Here is a 22,885-nt window from a genome sequence, read left to right as displayed (position 1 = left end):
AGCACACAGGAGGTCTAAATCCAAGTGGGGGAGCACACAGGGGGGCTAAATACCCCTGAGGGAGCACACAGGGGGCCTATATACTAGTGGGGGAGCACACAGGGGTATATACAACTGGGGGCAGCACAGAGGGGGTCTATATACAACTGGGGCAACACACAGGAGGTCTATATACTTCTGGGGGAGCACACGGGGGGCTATATATAACTGGGGAACACACAGGGGTCTATATACTACTGGGGGAAGCAAACAAGGGGTATATACTACTGGGGGCAGGACACAAGGGGTATATACTATTGGGGGCTGCACACAAGGAGTATATATATCTGGCGGTAGCGCACAAGGGGTATATGCTACTGGGGGCAACACACAGCAGTCTATTGTTTTGGAACTAGTGTTGTGGGGGGGGGGGGGGGGGGGCCCAGACATAACTTCGCTTGGGGCCCCAGAAATGCCAAGACCGCCCCTGCCTGCATTACCTATAACCACTCCGCATTACCTGTAACCACCCCAGATTACCTATAACCACCCTGCATTACCTATAACCACTCCGCATTACCTATAACCACTCCGCATTACCTGTAACCACTCCGCATTACATGTAACCACCCCAGATTACCTGTAACCACCCCGCATTACTTATAACCACTCCGCATTACCTGTAACCACCCCAGATTACCTATAACCACCCTGCATTACCTATAACCACTCCGCATTACCTATAACCACTCCGCATTACCTATGACCACTCCGCATTACCTATAACCACTCCGCATTACCTGTAACCACCCCAGATTACCTATAACCACCCTGCATTACCTATAACCACTCCGCATTACCTATAACCACTCCGCATTACATGTAACCACCCCAGATTACCTGTAACCACTCCGCATTACCTATAACCACTCCGCATTACCTGTAACCACTCCGCATTACCTCTAACCACTCCGCATTACCTGTAACCACCCCAGATTACCTGTAACCACCCCAGATTACCTGTAACCACTCCGCATTACCTGTAACCACTCCGCATTACCTGTAACCACCCCAGATTAACTGTAACCACTCCGCATTACCTGTAACCACTCCGCATTACCTGTAACCACCCCAGATTACCTGTAACCACCCCGCATTACCTGTAACCACCCCAGATTACCTGTAACCACTCCGCATTACCTATAATCACTCCGCATTACCTGTAACCACTCCGCATTACCTATAATCACTCCGCATTACCTATAACCACCCTGCATTACCTATAACCACTCCGCATTACCTGTAACCACCCCAGATTACCTGTAACCACCCCAGATTACCTGTAACCACCTCGCATTACCTGTAACCACCCCAGATTACCTATAACCACCCTGCATTACCTATAACCACTCCGCATTACCTATAACCACTCCGCATTACCTGTAACCACCCCAGATTACCTATAACCACCCTGCATTACCTGTAACCACCCTGCATTACCTGTAACCACTCCGCATTACCTGTAACCACCCCAGATTACCTATAACCACCCTGCATTACCTATAACCACCCTGCATTACCTGTAACCATCCCAGATTACCTATAACCACCCTGCATTACCTATAACCACCTCGCATTACCTGTAACCACCCCAGATTACCTGTAACCACTCCGCATTACCTATAACCACTCCGCATTACCTGTAACCACCCTGCATTACCTATAACCACTCCGCATTACCTGTAACCACCCCAGATTACCTATAACCACCCTGCATTACCTATAACCACTCCGCATTACCTATAACCACTCCGCATTACCTATGACCACTCCGCATTACCTATAACCACTCCGCATTACCTGTAACCACCCCAGATTACCTATAACCACCCTGCATTACCTATAACCACTCCGCATTACCTATAACCACTCCGCATTACCTGTAACCACCCCAGATTACCTATAACCACCCTGCATTACCTATAACCACTCCGCATTACCTATAACCACTCCGCATTACCTGTAACCACCCCAGATTACCTATAACCACCCTGCATTACCTATAACCACTCCGCATTACCTATAACCACTCCGCATTACCTATGACCACTCCGCATTACCTATAACCACTCCGCATTACCTATAACCACTCCGCATTACCTGTAACCACCCCAGATTACCTATAACCACCCTGCATTACCTATAACCACTCCGCATTACCTATAACCACTCCGCATTACCTGTAACCACTCCGCATTACCTGTAACCACCCCAGATTACCTGTAACCACTCCGCATTACCTATAACCACTCCGCATTACCTGTAACCACTCCGCATTACCTGTAACCACTCCGCATTACCTGTAACCACTCCGCATTACCTGTAACCACCCCAGATTACCTGTAACCACCCCAGATTACCTGTAACCACTCCGCATTACCTGTAACCACTCCGCATTACCTGTAACCACCCCAGATTAACTGTAACCACTCCGCATTACCTGTAACCACTCCGCATTACCTGTAACCACCCCAGATTACCTGTAACCACCCCGCATTACCTGTAACCACCCCAGATTACCTGTAACCACTCCGCATTACCTATAATCACTCCGCATTACCTATAACCACCCTGCATTACCTATAACCACTCCGCATTACCTATAACCACTCCGCATTACCTGTAACCACCCCAGATTACCTGTAACCACCCCAGATTACCTGTAACCACCCCAGATTACCTGTAACCACCTCGCATTACCTGTAACCACCCCAGATTACCTATAACCACCCTGCATTACCTATAACCACTCCGCATTACCTATAACCACTCCGCATTACCTGTAACCACCCCAGATTACCTATAACCACCCTGCATTACCTGTAACCACCCTGCATTACCTGTAACCACTCCGCATTACCTGTAACCACCCCAGATTACCTATAACCACCCTGCATTACCTATAACCACCCTGCATTACCTGTAACCATCCCAGATTACCTATAACCACCCTGCATTACCTATAACCACTCCGCATTACCTGTAACCACCCCAGATTACCTGTAACCACTCCGCATTACCTATAACCACTCCGCATTACCTGTAACCACCCTGCATTACCTATAACCACTCCGCATTACCTGTAACCACCCCAGATTACCTATAACCACCCTGCATTACCTATAACCACTCCGCATTACCTGTAACCACTCCGCATTACCTATAACCACTCCGCATTACCTGTAACCACCCCAGATTACCTATAACCACCCTGCATTACCTATAACCACCCCAGATTACCTGTAACCACTCCGCATTACCTGTAACCACCCCAGATTACCTGTAACCACCCCAGATTACCTGTAACCACTCCGCATTACCTGTAACCACTCCGCATTACCTGTAACCACCCCGCATTACCTGTAACCACCCAGATTGCCTGTAACCACCACAGATTGCCACAGGCTACCCATAACCACTACAGATTACCCCAGATTGCCCGTAACCACCCCAGATAGCCAGTGAACACCCCCAGATTGTCCGTTACCACCCCATATAGCCAGTAAACACCCCCAGATAGCTGGTAAACACCCACAGATAGCCGGTAAACACCCCCATATAGCCCGTAACCAACCCAGATAGCCCGTAACCAACCCAGATAGCCAGTAAACACCCCCAGATTGCCCATAAACACCCCAGATTGCCACAGACTGCTAGTACCACCCCAGATTGCCCATAAACACCCCAGATAGCAAGTAAACACTCCCAGGTTGCCCGTCACTACCCCAGATTACCTGTAATCTCATTAAAAAAAAATTTTTTTAGCACCTGCTCTATTCTAATCATCGATACTAGCTGCGGTTTTGCACCAGCAAATTGACGCTCCTTCCCTTCTTAGCCCCGCTGCGTGCCCATACAGTGGTTTACGCCCCCATATGGGGTACCATTGTACTCAGGAAAACCTGCTTTACAAATTTTGCAGTGCATTTTCTCTCCTGTTTCTCGTGAAATTGAGAAATTTCAAACTAAACAAACATATTATTGAAAAAATTCATTTTTTTCATTTTTACTTTCTAATTTTGAACCCTTTCCTCTAATACCTGTGGGGTCAAAATGCTCACTGCACCCCAAGATAACTTCTTTGAGGGGTGTCCTTTCCAAAATGGGGTGACTTTTGGGGGGGTTTCTCTTCTGCGGACACTACAGGGGCTCTGCAAACGCACCCGGTGCTTGGAAACTTCTTCAGATAAATCTGTACTGCAAATGCTAATTGGCGCTCCTTCCATTCTGAGCCCGGCTGTGTGCCCATACAGTGGTTTATGTCCACACATGAGGTACCGTTGTACTCAGGAGAACCTGCGTTACAGATTTTGGGTGCGCTTTATCTCCCTTTCCTTGTGAAGTTGAGAAATTTCAAACTAAAGGAACATTTTATTGGAAAAATTCTAGTTTTTCATTTTTACTGTCTAATTTTGAATACTTTCCTCTAATACCTGTGGGGTCAAAATGCTCACCACACACCAAGATGTATTCTTTGAGGGGTGCACTTTCCAAAATGGGCTGACTTTTGGGGGGGGGTCACATCCCTGACACTACAGGGGCTCTGCAAACGCACCTGGCGCCTGAAAACTTGTACAGCAAAATCTGCACTGAAAATGCTAATAGGCGCTCCTTCCCTTCTGAGCCCTGCTGTGTGCGCATACAGTGGTTTACGCCCCCATATGGGGTACCATTGTACTCAGGAGAACCTGCGTTACAGATTTTGGGGTGCTTTTTCTCTCCTGTTGCTTGTGAAAATGAGATACTTTAATCTGAATGAACATATTACTTGAAAATTTCTATTTTCCATTTTTTTTCCGGCCTAATTGTGAATACTTTCCTCCAGCCCCTGTAGGGTTAAAATGCTCATTATACCCCTAGATTAATTCTTTAAGGTGTGTAGTTTCCAAAATGGGGTCACTTATGGGGGTTTCCAGTATACAAGCCTCCTAAACACACTTAAAAAAAGACCTGGTCCCTAAAAAAAATATTTTTGGAAATTTCATGAAAAATTGGTAATTTGCTGATACATTTCTAAGCCCCGTAACACCGAAGAAAAGTAAAATATGTTTACGAAATTATGCCAGAATAAAGAGGACATATTGGTAATGTGACCTAGTAACTAATTTATGTGATACAACTTTCTTTTCTTAGAAGCAGGGAATTTCAAAGTTAGTAAAGTGCAAATTTTTCATGATATTTTTATGTTTTTCAGAAAAAACACAAAAGATAGTGACCAAATTTTACCACTAATATAAAGTACCATATGTTACAAAAAAAAATCTCAGAATCGCTAGCATATGTTAAAGCATCACTGAGCTATAAGCGCATAAAGTGAGACAGGTCAGATTTTGAAAAATGAGCCTGGTCATTAAGGCCCAAATAGGCTTGGTCCCTAAGGGGTTAACGTCGACTTGTCGTTTCTGGATATGGAGGGTGCACACTGACTGCACATGTACCCTCCTCTATTTCCTTCTAAAAGGGTGTTTCCTTTGAGCTCTGGCTTGCTCTAACCCTTCCCCATCCTTTTAGTCACCTGAGTTTCCTCTTCCTGCCCTCAGTCTCCACAGGACAGACCTGCAGCCGTTTGCCCACCCGCCCTCCCTTTTTATCTTTGTTTGTCATGGTCTTTTTTTTCTTTTTGTGCTTCCTTTTTGTTATTATACTTAAGTCACAGCTGGTGGAAATTACCTGCTAGGCGGACTTGCATGGTAGGAGTCTGTTGTCCGACATACACCCCTTGGACTAAAGGCCCTATTCCACGGAACGATTATTGGTCGCATTCAGCAGATATCAGCCGAATACGGCCGATAATCGTCCCGTGGAATAACAGGCAACGATCAGCCGACATCATTCATGTTAGCTGATTGTTGCGTCGTTTGTCATTCAAACATGTTGAAAGACAAACGACTGATACAGCAGCGATCTGCTGCCATCGCTCTGTGGAATAGGAGCTCGGCAGCACACCGCTGCTGTATGCTATGGGCTGCACCCCCCCCTGCCCCCCCCCACCCCCCCCGCGCGCAACTCCCCGCGACCCCTCCCGCACTCACCTGCTCGCTGCTGACGTGTTTGCTCCTCCAGTCGGGCCATGGAATAGGCCCTTAAGAGTTCAGCACTACGTGCCCAGTTATTGGTTTGGTTAAAGCAATAATAACTAAAAGCTGTGGCCGATCACCACCCAGCATAAAAGTTATTTCAATGTATGTTCTGTGGTGAGCCCCCGCGGTGCTATGGCGGGGAACGGCCGGTCACTTGCTACATGGTGAAGTGCGACGCCCCTCCAGTGGTGGTTGGCCGAGATACAGCCAGGCCCAGTGAGGTTATGTTGTGACGCCAGTGCCGGTTGGGCACACAGGTATGGTGGCACACCTGCTGTTATTTTAGAGGGCCGGTTGTACCTTGTTCCCCTGTGGTCAGTGTCCTGCCAGGCTGCTACGGGGTCCCTTGGAAACTATCACGATGGGCCGGAGCGGTGTAGTGACCCTCCCGGACTATTGGCACCACCACCCACAGAAAGGGAAAATGTCCCAAGGCTATAGTGTACACTGTTGGTGCAGGCGAAGAATCACAAAGTCTCTTTATCATAAATAATCTCTTATGTACTTGGAGAGTTCTTGGGTACAACAGATCATACAGCTTTGCTTGGACAGGATACGCTTCCCTTGGAAAAGTACTTGATAACACACTTGATATGAACCCTAACCATCATTTGAATCCCACTGCCTTCCCGTGCCGGGGGGAAGGTGGAGACAGCCCGAGTCCCGCCTGGAAAACAGGAATACAGCCAAGGTCATAGGCTGTATCCCTGTTTTCCAGGCGGAACTCAGGCTGTCTCCACCTTCCCCTCGGAATGGGAAGACGACAGGATTCAAATGCCGATGGTTCGGGTACGTACGAACCTGAACCTTGGCATGGTTCACTCATCTCTATTGATAATACACATGGTAGAACACTTGATAATACAGGTTCCAGATCTTTGATAAGAGTATAGTAGAGAGTACAGTCATGCCGACTGAGTTGCATGTTGAGAGATACAAAGGATCAGAGAAGCAGAGAGGAGGATGTCATGAGAGTCCCAACCCAAGTAGTACTGTGCTCTGCCGGGTTGTTGGAAGATGAGGTAGAAGAATACTTTAGAAGAATAAGAAGAGTACCTTTGCCCGTGTTTTGACCTTTGGGTCTTTATACCACCTAATGCCCCCTAGATTTGGGTGACACAGGGCCCAGACCTTGTTACCTGGGATGAGGGGAATGCTGAGGGTTTCCTGCTGACAACAGCACTGCGAGGTAGAGTTCATAGGCTCCTAGCAACTTTGCTCTATCTGGATCAGTTCCTAGCTCTGTGGCTTTCGTAGATACTGTCCTGCTCTGTGACTCTCCTAGTCCACGGCGTGGGTTAAGATGATCTCTGGCTTGTCCTCTCTTGTAAGTGCTTAACACTGCATAGTGTTGTATAGAGTTGACTGAAGAGAAACTGTTAGCTGTTTCTTGTCTTGCTTCCTACCCATACAGGAACCTGACTAAAACTAATCTTCTCTTCCTGTCGCCCATGTGACTTCCTATCCCTAGCAAATCTAAGGTGCGCTGTGAGCTGGTGAAGCGTGCATAAAGTAGTAGTAAAAAGAGAGGTGATAGGACAGAAGAAGTAAAGACTCCTATTGGTTCACAAATCCAGTGACACACAAACTATAACCCTTTACATATGTCAGCCGTGCAGTATAGAAGTACACATACCCATAATAGCGACATCTAGTGGCAAAACTTTATCGCTACCTCATCATCACTGACTAATGGTGCGTTTACACAGAAAGATTTATCTGACAGATTTTGGAAGCCAAAGCCAGGAACGGATTTGAAAAGAGGATAGATCCCAGTCTTTCCTTTATGACCTGATCCCTGTTTATAGTCTGTTCCTGGTTTTGGCTTCAAAGATCTGTCAGATAAATCTGTCTGTGTATACGCACCATAACAATAAGTACAGGCTTTTACGAGGGGTGTAACCAAGAGCAACACCCGTGGTGGGACATTCCTGGCAGCTATGCTTATTAATTCTGGTTGCTGTTTGCTTGGGGTCTATGTGCAGTCAGATGACTCTGTATATGCTGTCCTGTGTGTGTACATGAGGAGCAGCACTATATCAGCCATTATTATTCTTTGTATATGACATTTTCTGTTCTGTAAGCTTTTAGCTGTCTCTGTCTTTGTCTGCACTCTCATGTCCAGCTTTCTCCTCCCTCCTCGATAAACTTGTAGCAGCTCATTGATCAGATTACAAGTCATATCCAGTAAGCAATTGTTGTCACTAAGGCTGCATTCACACGATCCGTGCCCCTACCCCCACCACGATCCACACCGTAAAAAAATAGGACATGTCCTAGTGTGCATCGCGGCCTTCTCTCCCTCCCCTCCGGTCATTGTGGCACAGATCATATGAATAAGGCCTAAGCTGACTTTGAGAGTGAAGGAAGCGTTAACAAACTAGTCACCTGTGGCAGCACCGCCCTCGTCTGACAGATCAGCGCAGCTTCCCCAAGCTGCCAGGGTAGCGGGCATAAGGAAACGCCGGTCCATTTATCCGCATACTGTGCAGCATGTGATTGCTGTCAGGAGACTAAAGTGCCGGGTCACTCAGATCCGGTCCCAGTCTTCCAGATGCTCTTATATAAGATTCCAGCTGCTTATGGTAAAACTGACATTCATTGAATAGCAGCCGCAAAGACATGTAAGTTCACACAATGGAAAGTGCCGCTCCGGCCGCACTCTCCATTGTGCATTATGGTGAATTGGGATGCGGGCACATCCTAATTCAACAGAAATTAAAGGACAACTCCCGCGGGACCCCCCCCCAAAAAAAAAACACAGACACACACAGACACCATACTCACCATCCCTCCGGTGACGATCGCCACTCCATTCGCCCGCCGTCCGCCTCACCGCCGTCCGCCGTCCAGCGATGTCTCTGTCTTCCGGGTCCTGGGGATGGAAAAGGCTGCCAGTGCGCTTGCGCACCGGCAGCCTTTTCATTGGCTGGAGCGCATCACATGGCTTCCAGCAACCTCAGCCAATCAGGGCTGAGCAAGCTGGAATCCATGTGATGCGCTCCAGCCTATGAAAAGGCTGCTGGTGCGCATGTGCACCAGCAGCCTTTTCCGTCCCATTCACTCTCTATGAAGACGCCGAGGAGGAAGAAGACCCGGACCGCCCCCCCCGGCTCTGACGTCGTCGTCACCAGATGCCGCCCGGGAGAAGAGGACCGTGACGATCGTAATAGGTAATGTATATATTCTTTAACTTCCGGGCGGGGGGGTCGGGGGTCCGAAAGTGGGGGAAGGGGGCCAGACCGGGTATTTAACCACATTACAAAGTTATATAACTTTGTAATGTGTGTTAAATAAGCTAAAAAAAATTTTTGTGGGAGTTGTCCTTTAAGTTTACTGACATCGGCCGTTCTTTGACCCGGCCGGGTCACAGAACACCCATTGTCTTTCGGTGTGAGAACCCGGCCTATATCTGTATAATCTGGAGAAAAAAAGGAAAACAGTGAACATGATAACAAATGTGACCAATAAAATTGAAGGGGGAAATAAGGTTCAGGAGGGAAATGAATGTAAAGCTGCCTGGCACTAACACATCTATCCAACCATCTTCTATTCTAGATACAACACTCATATAACAAAAGGATGGGAACAGAATTCTACATGCGTATTTATCAGACAACTATAAAAATGAATTTTCTAACTTTTAATTGGATAATCCCTTTAAGTGTACCAGAATATTTTGTCCTATAAGGGACGAAAACTGTTGAGATAATTGTGAAAATCACAGCATCACATTGTCTCCTGTAACTCCATCATCATTATGCTTGTAAGGCTAGGTTCACACTGCGTTTTCAGCATCCGTTTAACGGATCCGTTTTTTTTAACGTCCAGAAAAATAGGGTCAGCAACGTTTTTTGGTACGTTTTGGTCCGCAAAAAAAAACGGATCCGTTTTTTTTTTATAATGGAAGTCAATAGAAAAACGGATGCACACAAATGAATCTGTTTTTTGCAATCCGTTTTTCATGCGTTTTTTGCAAAAAACGGATGCGTTAATGCTGAAAACGCAGTGTGAACCTAGCCTAAGTGACCGGGGACGCTGGACGTCTGATCTGTGGAAGCTTCTAGAATGATCTAGGACAGGTAGACTATATATAAGATGCTGTCAGTGTTCTGCAGGTTCTAGAAGACGTCAATCTTGTGTCTCCTATTGTTTCCTAGATGCAAGAACCCGGAGGTTTCACCAGAAGATTTGTCAGTATGAAGATCATGTCCTGAGGATGACGTATATATATTTCCAGGATGATCTGCAGCTCATTGTGGAGAACCTGGACCCTCACCCACTTCTCAGAGAGCTCCATGCCCGGAATATTCCTGATATAGAGGTGAGAGGCCATGACCTGCCGGTGTTATATACAGGAGCGCCCCCCCCCCCCCCCCCCCGTGTTATCATGTGTTATATACAGGAGCCCCCCGTGTTATCATGTGTTATATACAGGAGCCCCCCCCCCGTGTTATCATGTGTTATATACAGGAGCCCCCCCCCCCCCCCCCCCCCCGTGTTATCATGTGTTATATACAGGAGCCCCCCCCTCCATGTTATCATGTGTTATATACAGGAGCCCCCCGTGTTATCATGTGTTATATACAGGAGCCCCCCATATTATCATGTGTTATATACAGGAGCCCCCCGTGTTATCATGTGTTATATACAGGAGCCCCCCCCCCCAGTTATCATGTGTTATATACAGGAGCCCCCCCCCCGTGTTATCATGTGTTATATACAGGAGCCCCCCGTGTTATCATGTGTTATATACAGGAGCCCCCCCCTCCATGTTATCATGTGTTATATACAGGAGCCCCCCTTTATCATGTGTTATATACAGGAGCCCCCCCCCCTTCCCGTGTTATCATGTGTTATATACAGGAGCCCCCCCCCCCCCATGTTATCATGTGTTATATACAGGAGCCCCCCCCCCCCCCCATGTTATCATGTGTTATATACAGGAGCCCCCCGTGTTATCATGTGTTATATACAGGAGCCCCCCCCCCCCCCCCCCCCCGTGTTATCATGTGTTATATACAGGAGCCCCCCGTGTTATCATGTGTTATATACAGGAGCCCCCCCCCCCCCCCCCCCCCGTGTTATCATGTGTTATATACAGGAGCCCCCCGTGTTATCATGTGTTATATACAGGAGCCCCCCCCCCCCCCCTCGTGTTATCATGTGTTATATACAGGAGCCCCCTGTGTTATCATGTGTTATATACAGGAGCCCCCGTGTTATCATGTGTTATATACAGGAGCCCCGCCCCCCCCCCCCCCCCCCGTGTTATCATGTGTTACATACAGGAGCCCCCCGTGTTATCATGTGTTATATACAGGAGCCCCCCGTGTTATCATGTGTTACATACAGGAGCCCCCCGTGTTATCATGTGTTACATACAGGAGCCCCCCGTGTTATCATGTGTTATATACAGGAGCCCCCCGTGTTAACACGGGGGGCTCCTGTATATAACACATGATAACACGGGGGGCTCCTGTATATAACACATGATAACACGGGGGGCTCCTGTATGTAACACATGATAACACGGGGGGCTCCTGTATGTAACACATAACACGGGGGGCTCCTGTATATAACACATGATAACACGGGGGGCTCCTGTATATAACACATGATATCATGTGTTATATACAGGAGCCCCCCGTGTTATCATGTGTTATATACAGGAGCCCCCCCCCCCTCCGTGTTATCATGTGTTATATACAGGAGCCCCCCTCCAATGCAATCCACGTGGAGGAGGAGCGTGGGGCCGCTGCGGCCGGCTGTGGTGCACGTTCAACGCGTGCGTCACGGCCGGCTGGTCGCAGCGGCCCCACGCTCCTCCTCCACGTTGATTGCATTGGAGGATTGGATTGCACGTCATGAGCGGGCCGAGCGCGCAGAGGGCCACAGCAGCAGGAGCTCTACTACTGCCAGGCAGCGGGAGCGGTCTGCGTCAGGTCAGGTGTGTGTGAGTGAGTTTGTCTGTCTGTGTGTGTGAGTCTGTCGGTCGTGGGGGTAGTGTCACGCTCACCGCCTTGCAGCTCTGCCATCCTCCGCACTCTTCTCCTTCCATGTTCCCACACAGGCAGCAGTGACAGAGACGCTGCCTGCGCCCAATGCGTCCCACAGGGGCATCTGTAAGGGGGGAGGGAGAGAGAGGGGGCATCTATATGTGGTGGAGAGAGAGGAGGCCCTTCTATAAGGGGGGGGATCTATGAAGGGGGAGAGAGAAGGGGGGCATCTATATGTGGTGGAGAGAGAGGAGGCCCTTCTATAAGGGGGGGGATCTAGGAAGGGGGAGAGAGAAGGGGGGCATCTATATGTGGGGGAGAGCGAGGGGGCCCTTCTATAAGGGGGGGCATCTATGAGGGGGGGGGAGTGGGGCATCTATAAGGGGGGGGGGAGAGAGAGGGGGGGGCACCTATAAGGGGGGGAGAGAGAGGGGGCATCTATAAGGGGGGGGAGAGAGAAGGGGGCATCTATAAGGGGGGGAGAGAGGGGGGGGCATCTATAAGGGGGAGAGAGAGGGGGCCATCTATATGTGGGGGAGAGAGAGGGGGCCCTTCTATAAGGGGAGGGGGGGCATCTATGAAGGGGGAGAGAGAAGGGGGGCATCTATATGTGGGGGAGAGAGAGGGGGCCCTTCTATAAGGGGGGGCATCTATGAGTGGGGAGAGAGAGTGGGGCATCTATGAGGGGGGGGAGAGTGGGGCATCTATAAGGGGGGGGGGAGAGAGAGGGGGGCATCTATAAGGGGGGGAGAGAGAGGGGGGCATCTATAAGGGGGGGAGAGAGAGGGGGGCATCTATAAGGGGGAGAGAGAGAGTGGGGCATCTATAAGGGGGGGGGGAGAGAGTGGGGCATCTATAAGGGGGGAGAGAGTGTGGGCCATCTATATGTGGTGGAGAGAGAGGGGGCCCTTCTATAAGGGGAGGGGGGCATCTATGAAGGGGGAGAGAGAAGGGGGGCATCTATATGTGGGGGAGAGAGAGGGGGGCATCTATAAGGGGGGGGAGAGAGGGGGCATCTATAAGGGGGGGAGAGAGGGGGGCATCTATAAGGGGGGGAGAGAGAGGGGGCATCTATAAGGGGGGGAGAGAGAGGGGGCATCTATATGTGGGGGAGGAGAGAGGGGCATCTATATGTGGGGGAGAGAGAGTGGGGCATCTATATGGGGGGGAGGAGAGAGTGGGGCATCTATAAGGGGGGGGGAGAGAGTGGGGCATCTATAAGGGGGGAGGAGAGAGAGGGGCATCTATAAGGGGGAGAGAGAGTGGGGCATCTATAAGGGGGGGGAGAGAGTGGGGCATCTATAAGGGGGGGGAGAGAGAGTGGGGCATCTATAAGGGGGGGAGAGAGTGGGGCATCTATAAGGGGGGGGAAGAGGGGGGCATCTATATGTGTAGGAGAGAGAGGGGCCCTTCTATAAGGGGGGCATCTATGAGGGGGGAGAAAGAGGTGGGGCATCTATGAGGGGGAGAGAGAGGTGGGGCATCTATGAGGGGGGGAGGAGAGAGGGGGGCATCTATAAGGGGAGAAGGAAAGAGTGGGGCATCTATAAAGGGGGAGGAGAGAGAGGGGCATCTATAAGGGGGGAGGAGAGAGAAGGGCAACTATAAGGGGGGAAGAGAGAGTGGGGCATCTATAAGGGTGGGAGAGAGAGTGGGGCATCTATAAGGGGGGGAGAGAGGGGGGCATCTATATGTGGAGGAGAGAGAGGGGGCCCTTCTATAAGGGGGGGCATCTATGAGGGGAGAGAGAGGTGGGGCATCTATGAGGGGGGGGAGGAGAGAGGGGGCATCTATGAGGGGGGGAGGAGAGAGGGCCCTTCTATAAGGGGGGGCTGGTGATGTTAGTATATGGTGGTATTAGTCAGTAGCAGCGGTGGTGTTAGTCAGTGTGTGGTGGTATTAGTAGCAGGGTTGGTGTTAGTCAGTGTGTGGTGGTATTAGTAGCAGGGTTGGTGTTAGTCAGTGTGTGGTGGTATTAGTCAGTAGCAGGGTTGGTGTTAGTCAGTATGTGGTGGTATTAGTGTATGGTGGTATTAGTAGCAGGGTTGGTGTTAGTCAGTGTGTGGTGGTATTAGTCAGTAGCAGGGTTGGTGTTAGTCAGTATGTGGTGGTATTAGTGTATGGTGGTATTAGTCAGTAGCAGCGGTGGTGTTAAGTCAGTGTGTGGTGGTATTAGTCAGTAGCATGGTTGGTGTTAGTCAGTATGTGGTGGTATTAGTCAGTAGCAGCGGTGGTGTTAGTCAGTGTGTGGTGGTATTAGTAGCAGGGTTGGTGTTAGTCAGTGTCTGGTGGTATTAGTCAGTAGCAGGGTTGGTGTTACTCAGTATGTGGTGGTATTAGTGTGTGGTGGTATTAGTCAGTAGCAGCGGTGGTGTTAGTCAGTGTGTGGTGGTATTAGTCAGTAGCAGGGTTGGTGTTAGTCGGTATGCGGTGGTATTCATCAGCAGCAGCGGTAATGTTAGTCAGTATGCAGTGGTATTAATCAGTATGTGCCGGTATTATTATTATAATATATATATATTATATATTGTAGAGGTGTCACTGGAGAAGTGTTCGAGGGGAGGTACATCTCACCCAGACTACTGCATATGGTGAGATGGTGAATCCAGGAGAGATCTGTCACTCAGCAGTATTATGCTGCTGAGTTGTTCTTTCCACTTTCCGGGCCTGGACTTACTGGAATGGCGGGTAGGTTGGTAGTGGGACCTGCCATTCCCTTCCCCCGATCCAGTTCGGGTGTTGCGGCCAGGTGTGCCCTGATGAGCCTGCAACAGGAGAAAAGCTCCACAGAGCTGCAGGGGATTGCTCTCAGCCAGGGGTGAACAGCCTGCATGCTGTGTCTCGGAGCATCGAGGCTGTTTAAGCACCCGAGGCTGTGACTGGCTGCACCGGAGGGGGCTCGGCACGCGCCCAAAAGGGGTTGTAAGGGGGGCTTAGATTGGCTGGGGGGCGGGCAGCAGAGCGCATATTTAAGCGGCCGCCCGGAAGTACACGTCATTCCCCAGCAAAAACTTTCCCACCCTCCCTCCCTGTTGGTTATGTTTTTTTTTTTTTATTGTATTTCTGATGTTGTCATAGCTTGGCGGGGGGAAGGACCTTGTGAGGAACAATGGGAGGAGTCGGCGAGGCCACCCGGCTGAACAACAAGGACATGCCCACCGCTGGAGCGGTGGCCTGGCATGCTGGTGACCTCGCCATGAAGACGTCTTTTCAAGGTCCTCCCCTTCCGGTTAAGATGGTGTAAGTTTTTTCTACATAAGATAGCATTAATAAATAAACAAGCTGTGGCCTACCCCCACGCATAAAAAGTTAAAAGTTGGTGTGTCTCTTATTTTAGGTTAAAATAAACGGTTGAATGCCATTAGTAAGAAGTTAGACCCTGTGGGTGCAATTGGGTTGCAGCCAGTCCCTGGGAGCAAGGAATACTGCCGCCGCTGGGGCCTACTCATACCCCGCCATACCGCCTATGGAAGTGTCAGACAGGTGACCTGTGTATTAGTAAGTGCCCAGATGGGCAGGATGTTTTGTTTTATTCTTCAAGCACGGTGTTGCTGTATTTATTTTGCTGGACTGTTTATGCCACAGATAAACGCCAAGCTGTTATTTTCAAAGCCAAGTCTGCTGTGAACTGTGTCAAATCACACCATCCCCCGGGAAGATCCCTACAATATATATTATACACCAGTAGCATCACTTGGCCGTGAAAGGGGGGCCTAAGTTGACGTCTCGCACCAGGGCCCCGAAGATATTAGCTACGCCCCTGAAGGGGGCTATGAAATCACTGCTGTATTCTTTTCTATAGTCTGCAGGGTGTAATACTCTGCAGCATTTGTATCTGGTGGCTATATGGTGAGTGTATGCAGGGCTCCAGACTAAAAAATTTACCTAGGAGCCATTGGCTCCTAACCTGAAAAATTTAGGCGCCAAATAGAATATTTGGTCGCCAACATTTTAAAACATGTAAAATTAATGTTATGTTAAATGGGACTTACTGTGTGCAGAGGCCGCGGCATCCTCCTCTTCCTCCTCCTCCTCCTCCTCCTCCTCCCTCCTCCCCCTTTAGATCCTTTCTTTTCTTAGTTTGAAAACGTTCAACATGGAAACTTGCAACTTGCAGTGTATACATACACACACACTGAGGGAAGTGGTACTGTGCAGTGTATATACATACAGACACTGAGGGAAGTGGTACTGTGCAGTGTATATACATACAGACACTGAGGGAAGTGGTACTGTGCAGTGTATATACACACACACTGAGGGAAGTGGTACTGTGCAGTGTATATACACACACACTGAGGGAAGTGGTACTGTGCAGTGTATATACATACACACACACTGAGGGAAGTGGTACTGTGCAGTGTATATACATACAGACACTGAGGGAAGTGGTACTGTGCAGTGTATATACATACAGACACTGAGGGAAGTGGTACTGTGCAGTGTATATACACACACACTGAGGGAAGTGGTACTGTGCAGTGTATATACATACACACACACTGAGGGAAGTGGTACTGTGCAGTGTATATACATACAGACACTGAGGGAAGTGGTACTGTGCAGTTTATATACATACACACACACTGAGGGAAGTGGTACTGTGCAGTGTATATACATACACACACACTGAGGGAAGTGGTACTGTGCAGTGTATATACATACAGACACTGAGGGAAGTGGTACTGTGCAGTGTATATACATACAGACACTGAGGGAAGTGGTACTGTGCAGTGTATATACATACACACACACTGAGGGAAGTGGTACTGTGCAGTGTATATACATACAGACACTGAGGGAAGTGGTACTGTGCAGTGTATATACATACAGACACACTGAGGGAAGTGGTACTGTGCAGTGTATATACATACACAGACACTGAGGGAAGTGGTACTGTGCAGTGTATATACATACAGACACTGAGGGAAGTGGTACTGTGCAGTGTATATACATACAGACACTGAGGGAAGTGGTACTGTGCAGTGTATATACATACAGACACACTGAGGGAAGTGGTACTGTGCAGTGTATATACATACAGACACACTGAGGGAAGTGGTACTGTGCAGTGTATATACATACAGACACTGAGGGAAGTGGTACTGTGCAGTGTATATACATACAGACTCACTGAGGGAAGTGGTACTGTGCAGTGTATATACATACAGACACTGAGGGAAGTGGTACTGTGCAGTGTATATACATACAGACACACTGAGGGAAGTGGTACTGTGCAGTGTATATACATACACAGACACTGAGGGAAGTGGTACTGTGCAGTGTATATACATACAGACACTGAGGGAAGTGGTACTGTGCAGTGTATATACATACAGACACTGAGGGAAGTGGTACTGTGCAGTGTATATACATACACACACACACACTGAGGGAAGTGGTACTGTGCAGTGTATATACATACACACACACACTGAGGGAAGTGGTACTGTGCAGTGTATATACACACACACACACACTGAGGGAAGTGGTACTGTGCAGTGTATATATACACACACACACACACACACACACACTGAGGGAAGTGGTACTGTGCAGTGTATATATACACACACACACACACACACACACTGAGGGAAGTGGTACTGTGCAGTGTATATACATACACACACACACACACACTGAGGGAAGTGGTACTGTGCAGTGTATATACATACACACACACACACACACACTGAGGGAAGTGGTACTGTGCAGTGTATATACATACACACACACACTGAGGGAAGTGGTACTGTGCAGTGTATATACATACACACACACTGAGGGAAGTGGTACTGTGCAGTGTATATACATACACACACACACACACACACACACACTGAGGGAAGTGGTACTGTGCAGTGTATATACATACACACACACACACACACACTGAGGGAAGTGGTACTGTGCAGTGTATATACATACACACACACACACACACACTGAGGGAAGTGGTACTGTGCAGTGTATATACATACACACACACACACACACACTGAGGGAAGTGGTACTGTGCAGTGTATATACATACACACACACACACACACACACTGAGGGAAGTGGTACTGTGCAGTGTATATACATACACACACACACACACACACACTGAGGGAAGTGGTACTGTGCAGTGTATATACATACACACACACACACACTGAGGGAAGTGGTACTGTGCAGTGTATATACATACACACACACACACTGAGGGAAGTGGTACTGTGCAGTGTATATACATACACACACACACACACACACACACACTGAGGGAAGTGGTACTGTGCAGTGTATATACATACACACACACACACACACACACACACACACTGAGGGAAGTGGTACTGTGCAGTGTATATACATACACACACACACACACTGAGGGAAGTGGTACTGTGCAGTGTATATACATACACACACACACACACTGAGGGAAGTGGTACTGTGCAGTGTATATACATACACACACACACACACACACACTGAGGAAAGTGGTACTGTGCAGTGTATATACATACACACACACACACACACACACTGAGGAAAGTGGTACTGTGCAGTGTATATACATACACACACACACACACACACACTGAGGGAAGTGGTACTGTGCAGTGTATATACATACACACACACACACACACACACACACTGAGGGAAGTGGTACTGTGCAGTGTATATACATACACACACACACACACACTGAGGGAAGTAGTACTGTGCAGTGTATATACATACCCCCTCGCACCCCACACGCACTGACTACCGCACCTGGCCGCCATCACAACAGACACACTACCAATCCCCCGCCCAGGCCGCGGTCCCCCCACACAGATTAGTGGCCGGCCGCCACCCCTGCCGTCCCTCCGGTTGTACTCACACACTCAATCCACAATCTTGGTGCCACTGGGGTGAACTTGAAGAGAGGCGGGAGAGAGGCGCTGGAGGAGTGTGGCGCCTCTGCGACCGTCCGTCCAATGAATAACGGACGTGCTGGATGACGTCACTGGAGAAGCGTGTCCCCGCACACATCATCCAGCACGTCCGTCATTCATTGGACGGACGGCCGCAGAGGCGCCACGTGCTTCGGTGCAGCGTGCGGAAGTCCTTAAAGAGACAGCGCGCCGCCGCCGGGGCCATTCGCAAATGGCGCCCAGATTAATAAATCTGGGCGCCATTTGCAAGATATCAGTCGCATTGGCGACCATTTTGGTCGCCATCTGGAGCCCTGATATGGCGATATTAGTAAGAATATTGGTCGTGTACACTTACTTTCCTTCTGTGATAATTTTGGGCGTTATATTTGTAAGAAAATAGTGTGACATAGTAGATCTTTGCAGTGGGGGGCATTTATATGTGGGCTGGTGGGGTTTGTGTGCCAGGGCTGCTTTTCTTCCCCAGTCCGGCCCTGTGTTATATACAGGAGCCCCCCCATGTTGTCATGTGTTATATACAGGAGCCCCCCCATGTTATCATGTGTTATATATAGGAGCCCCCCGTGTTATCATGTGTTATATACAGGAGCCCCCCCATGTTATCATGTGTTATATATAGGAGCCCCCCGTGTTATCATGTGTTATATACAGGAGCCCCCCGTGTTATATACAGGAGCTCCCCGTGTTATCATGTGTTATATACAGGAGCTCCCCGTGTTATCATGTGTTATATACAGGAGCCCCCCGTGTTATATACAGGAGCTCCCCGTGTTATCATGTGTTATATACAGGAGCCCCCCCCCGTGTTATCATGTGTTATATACAGGAGCCCCCCCCCCGTGTTATCATGCGTTATATACAGGAGCCCCCCGTGTTATCATGTGTTATATACAGGAGCCCCCATGTTATCATGTGTTATATACAGGAGCCCCCCCATGTTATCATGTGTTATATACAGGAGCCCCCCGTGTTATATACAGGAGCCCCCCGTGTTATTGTGTGTTATATACAGGAGCCCCCCGTGTTATTGTGTGTTATATACAGGAGCCCCCCGTGTTATCATGTGTTATATACAGGAGCCCCCCGTGTTATCATGTGTTATATACAGGAGCCCCCCGTGTTATATACAGGAGCTCCCCGTGTTATCATCTGTTATATACAGGAGCCCCCCGTGTTATCATGTGTTATATACAGGAGCCCCCATGTTATCATGTGTTATATACAGGAGCCCCCCCATGTTATCATGTGTTATATACAGGAGCCCCCATGTTATCATGTGTTATATACAGGAGCCCCCCGTGTTATCATGTGTTATATACAGGATCCCCCCCCCCCCCCCGTGTTATCATGTGTTATATACAGGAGCCCCCCATGTTATCATGTGTTATATACAGGAGCCCCCCGTGTTATATACAGGAGCCCCCCGTGTTATCATGTGTTATATACAGGAGCCCCCCGTGTTATCATGTGTTATAAACAGGAGCCCCCCATGTTATCATGTGTTATATACAGGAGCCCCCCATGTTATCATGTGTTATATACAGGAGCCCCCCGTGTTATTGTGTGTTATATACAGCAGCCCCCCGTGTTATTGTGTGTTATATACAGGAGACCCCCCGTGTTATCATGTGTTATATACAGGAGCCCCCCGTGTTATATACAGGAGCTCCCCGTGTTATCATGTGTTATATACAGGAGCCCCCCGTGTTATCATGTGTTATATACAGGAGCCCCCCGTGTTATCATGTGTTATATACAGGAGCCCCCCCATGTTATCATGTGTTATATACAGGAGCCCCCCGTGTTATATACAGGAGCCCCCCGTGTTATTGTGTGTTATATACAGGAGCCCCCCCGTGTTATCATCTGTTATATACAGGAGCCCCCCGTGTTATCATGTGTTATATACAGGAGCCCCCCGTGTTATCATGTGTTATATACAGGAGCCCCCGTGTTATCATGTGTTATATACAGGAGCCCCCCCCCCCCCCATGTTATCATGTGTTATATACAGGACCCCCCCGTGTTATCATGTGTTATATACAGGACCCCCCCCGTGTTATCATGTGTTATATACAGGACCCCCCCGTGTTATCATGTGTTATATACAGGAGCCCCCCGTGTTATATACAGGAGCTCCCCGTGTTATCATGTGTTATATACAGGAGCCCCCCGTGTTATATACAGGAGCTCCCCGTGTTATCATGTGTTATATACAGGAGCCCCCCGTGTTATATACAGGAGCCCCCCGTGTTATCATGTGTTATATACAGGAGCCCCCCGTGTTATATACAGGAGCCCCCCGTGTTATTGTGTGTTATATACAGGAGCCTCCCGTGTTATCATGTGTTATATACAGGAGCCCCCATGTTATCATGTGTTATATACAGGAGCCCCCCGTGTTATCATGTGTTATATACAGGAGCCCCCCCCCCCCCCCGTGTTATCATGTGTTATATACAGGAGCCCCCCCGTGTTATCTTGTGTTATATACAGGAGCCCCCCCGTGTTATCATGTGTTATATACAGGAGCCCCCCCGTGTTATCATGTGTTATATACAGGAGCCCCCCGTGTTATCATGTGTTATATACAGGAGCCCCCCGTGTTATCATGTGTTATATACAGGAGCCCCCCCCCCGTGTTATCATGTGTTATATACAGGAGCCCCCCCCCCCCCCGTGTTATCATGTGTTACATACAGGAGCCCCCCGTGTTATCATGTGGTATATACAGGAGCCGCCCGTGTTATCATGTGTTATATACAGGAGCCCCCCCGTGTTATCATGTGTTATATACAGGAGCCCCCCGTGTTATCATGTGTTATATACAGGAGCCCCCCATGTTATCATGTGTTATATACAGGACCCCCCCCTTGTTATCATGTGTTATATACAGGACCCCCCCGTGTTATCATGTGTTATATACAGGAGCCCCCCGTGTTATCATGTGTTATATACAGGAGCCCCCCGTGTTATCATGTGTTATATACAGGAGCCCCCCCCGTGTTATCATGTGTTATATACAGGAGCCCCCTGTGTTATCATGTGTTATATACAGGAGCCCCCCCATGTTATCATGTGTTATATACAGGAGCCCCCCATGTTATCATGTGTTATATACAGGAGCCCCCCGTGTTATATACAGGAGCTCCCCGTGTTATCATGTGTTATATACAGGAGCCCCCCATGTTATCATGTGTTATATACAGGAGCCCCCCGTGTTATATACAGGAGCCTCCCGTGTTATTGTGTGTTATATACAGGAATACAGGAGCCCCCATGTTATCATGTGTTATATACAGGAGGCCCCCCGTGTTATCATGTGTTATATACAGGAGCCCCCATGTTATCATGTGTTATATACAGGAGCCCCCCGTGTTATCTTGTGTTATATACAGGAGTCCCCCCGTGTTATCATGTGTTATATACAGGAGCCCCCCGGTTATCATGTGTTATATACTGGAGCCCCCCGTGTTATCATGTGTTATATACAGGAGCCCCCCCCCCCCCCCCGTGTTATCATGTGTTATATACAGGAGCCCCCCGTGTTATCATGTGTTATATACAGGAGCCCCCCCCCCCTGTGTTATCATGTGTTATATACAGGAGCCCCCCATGTTATCATGTGTTATATACTGGAGCCCCCCGTGTTATATACAGGAGCTCCCCGTGTTATCATGTGTTATATACAGGAGCCCCCCGTGTTATATACAGGAGCCCCCCGTGTTATCATGTGTTATATACAGGAGCCCCCCCCCCCCCCCCCGTGTTATCTTGTGTTATATACAGGAGCCCCCCATGTTATCATGTGTTATATACAGGAGCCCCCCGT

General features: G+C 48.8%; 1 protein-coding gene across 6 annotated transcripts in view; it reads left to right on the top strand.

Annotated features, from left to right (window-relative positions):
• Positions 1-22,885, top strand: part of LOC138792246 (NACHT, LRR and PYD domains-containing protein 12-like) — a 258,306-nt gene that overhangs the window by 74,478 nt on the left and 160,943 nt on the right. For all 6 annotated transcript variants that reach the window (XM_069969446.1, XM_069969440.1, XM_069969443.1 and 3 more), the window contains one exon: positions 10,280-10,443. In XM_069969446.1, the coding sequence (XP_069825547.1) occupies positions 10,280-10,443 (164 nt within the window). The remainder of the gene's footprint in view (positions 1-10,279; positions 10,444-22,885) is intronic.

This window comes from Dendropsophus ebraccatus, chromosome 5 (genome assembly GCF_027789765.1).
Source record: "Dendropsophus ebraccatus isolate aDenEbr1 chromosome 5, aDenEbr1.pat, whole genome shotgun sequence".
Lineage (NCBI taxonomy): Eukaryota > Metazoa > Chordata > Amphibia > Anura > Hylidae > Dendropsophus > Dendropsophus ebraccatus.
The sequence above is the reverse complement of the archived record's forward strand: the minus strand, read 5'-3'. Positions and strand labels throughout refer to the sequence as shown.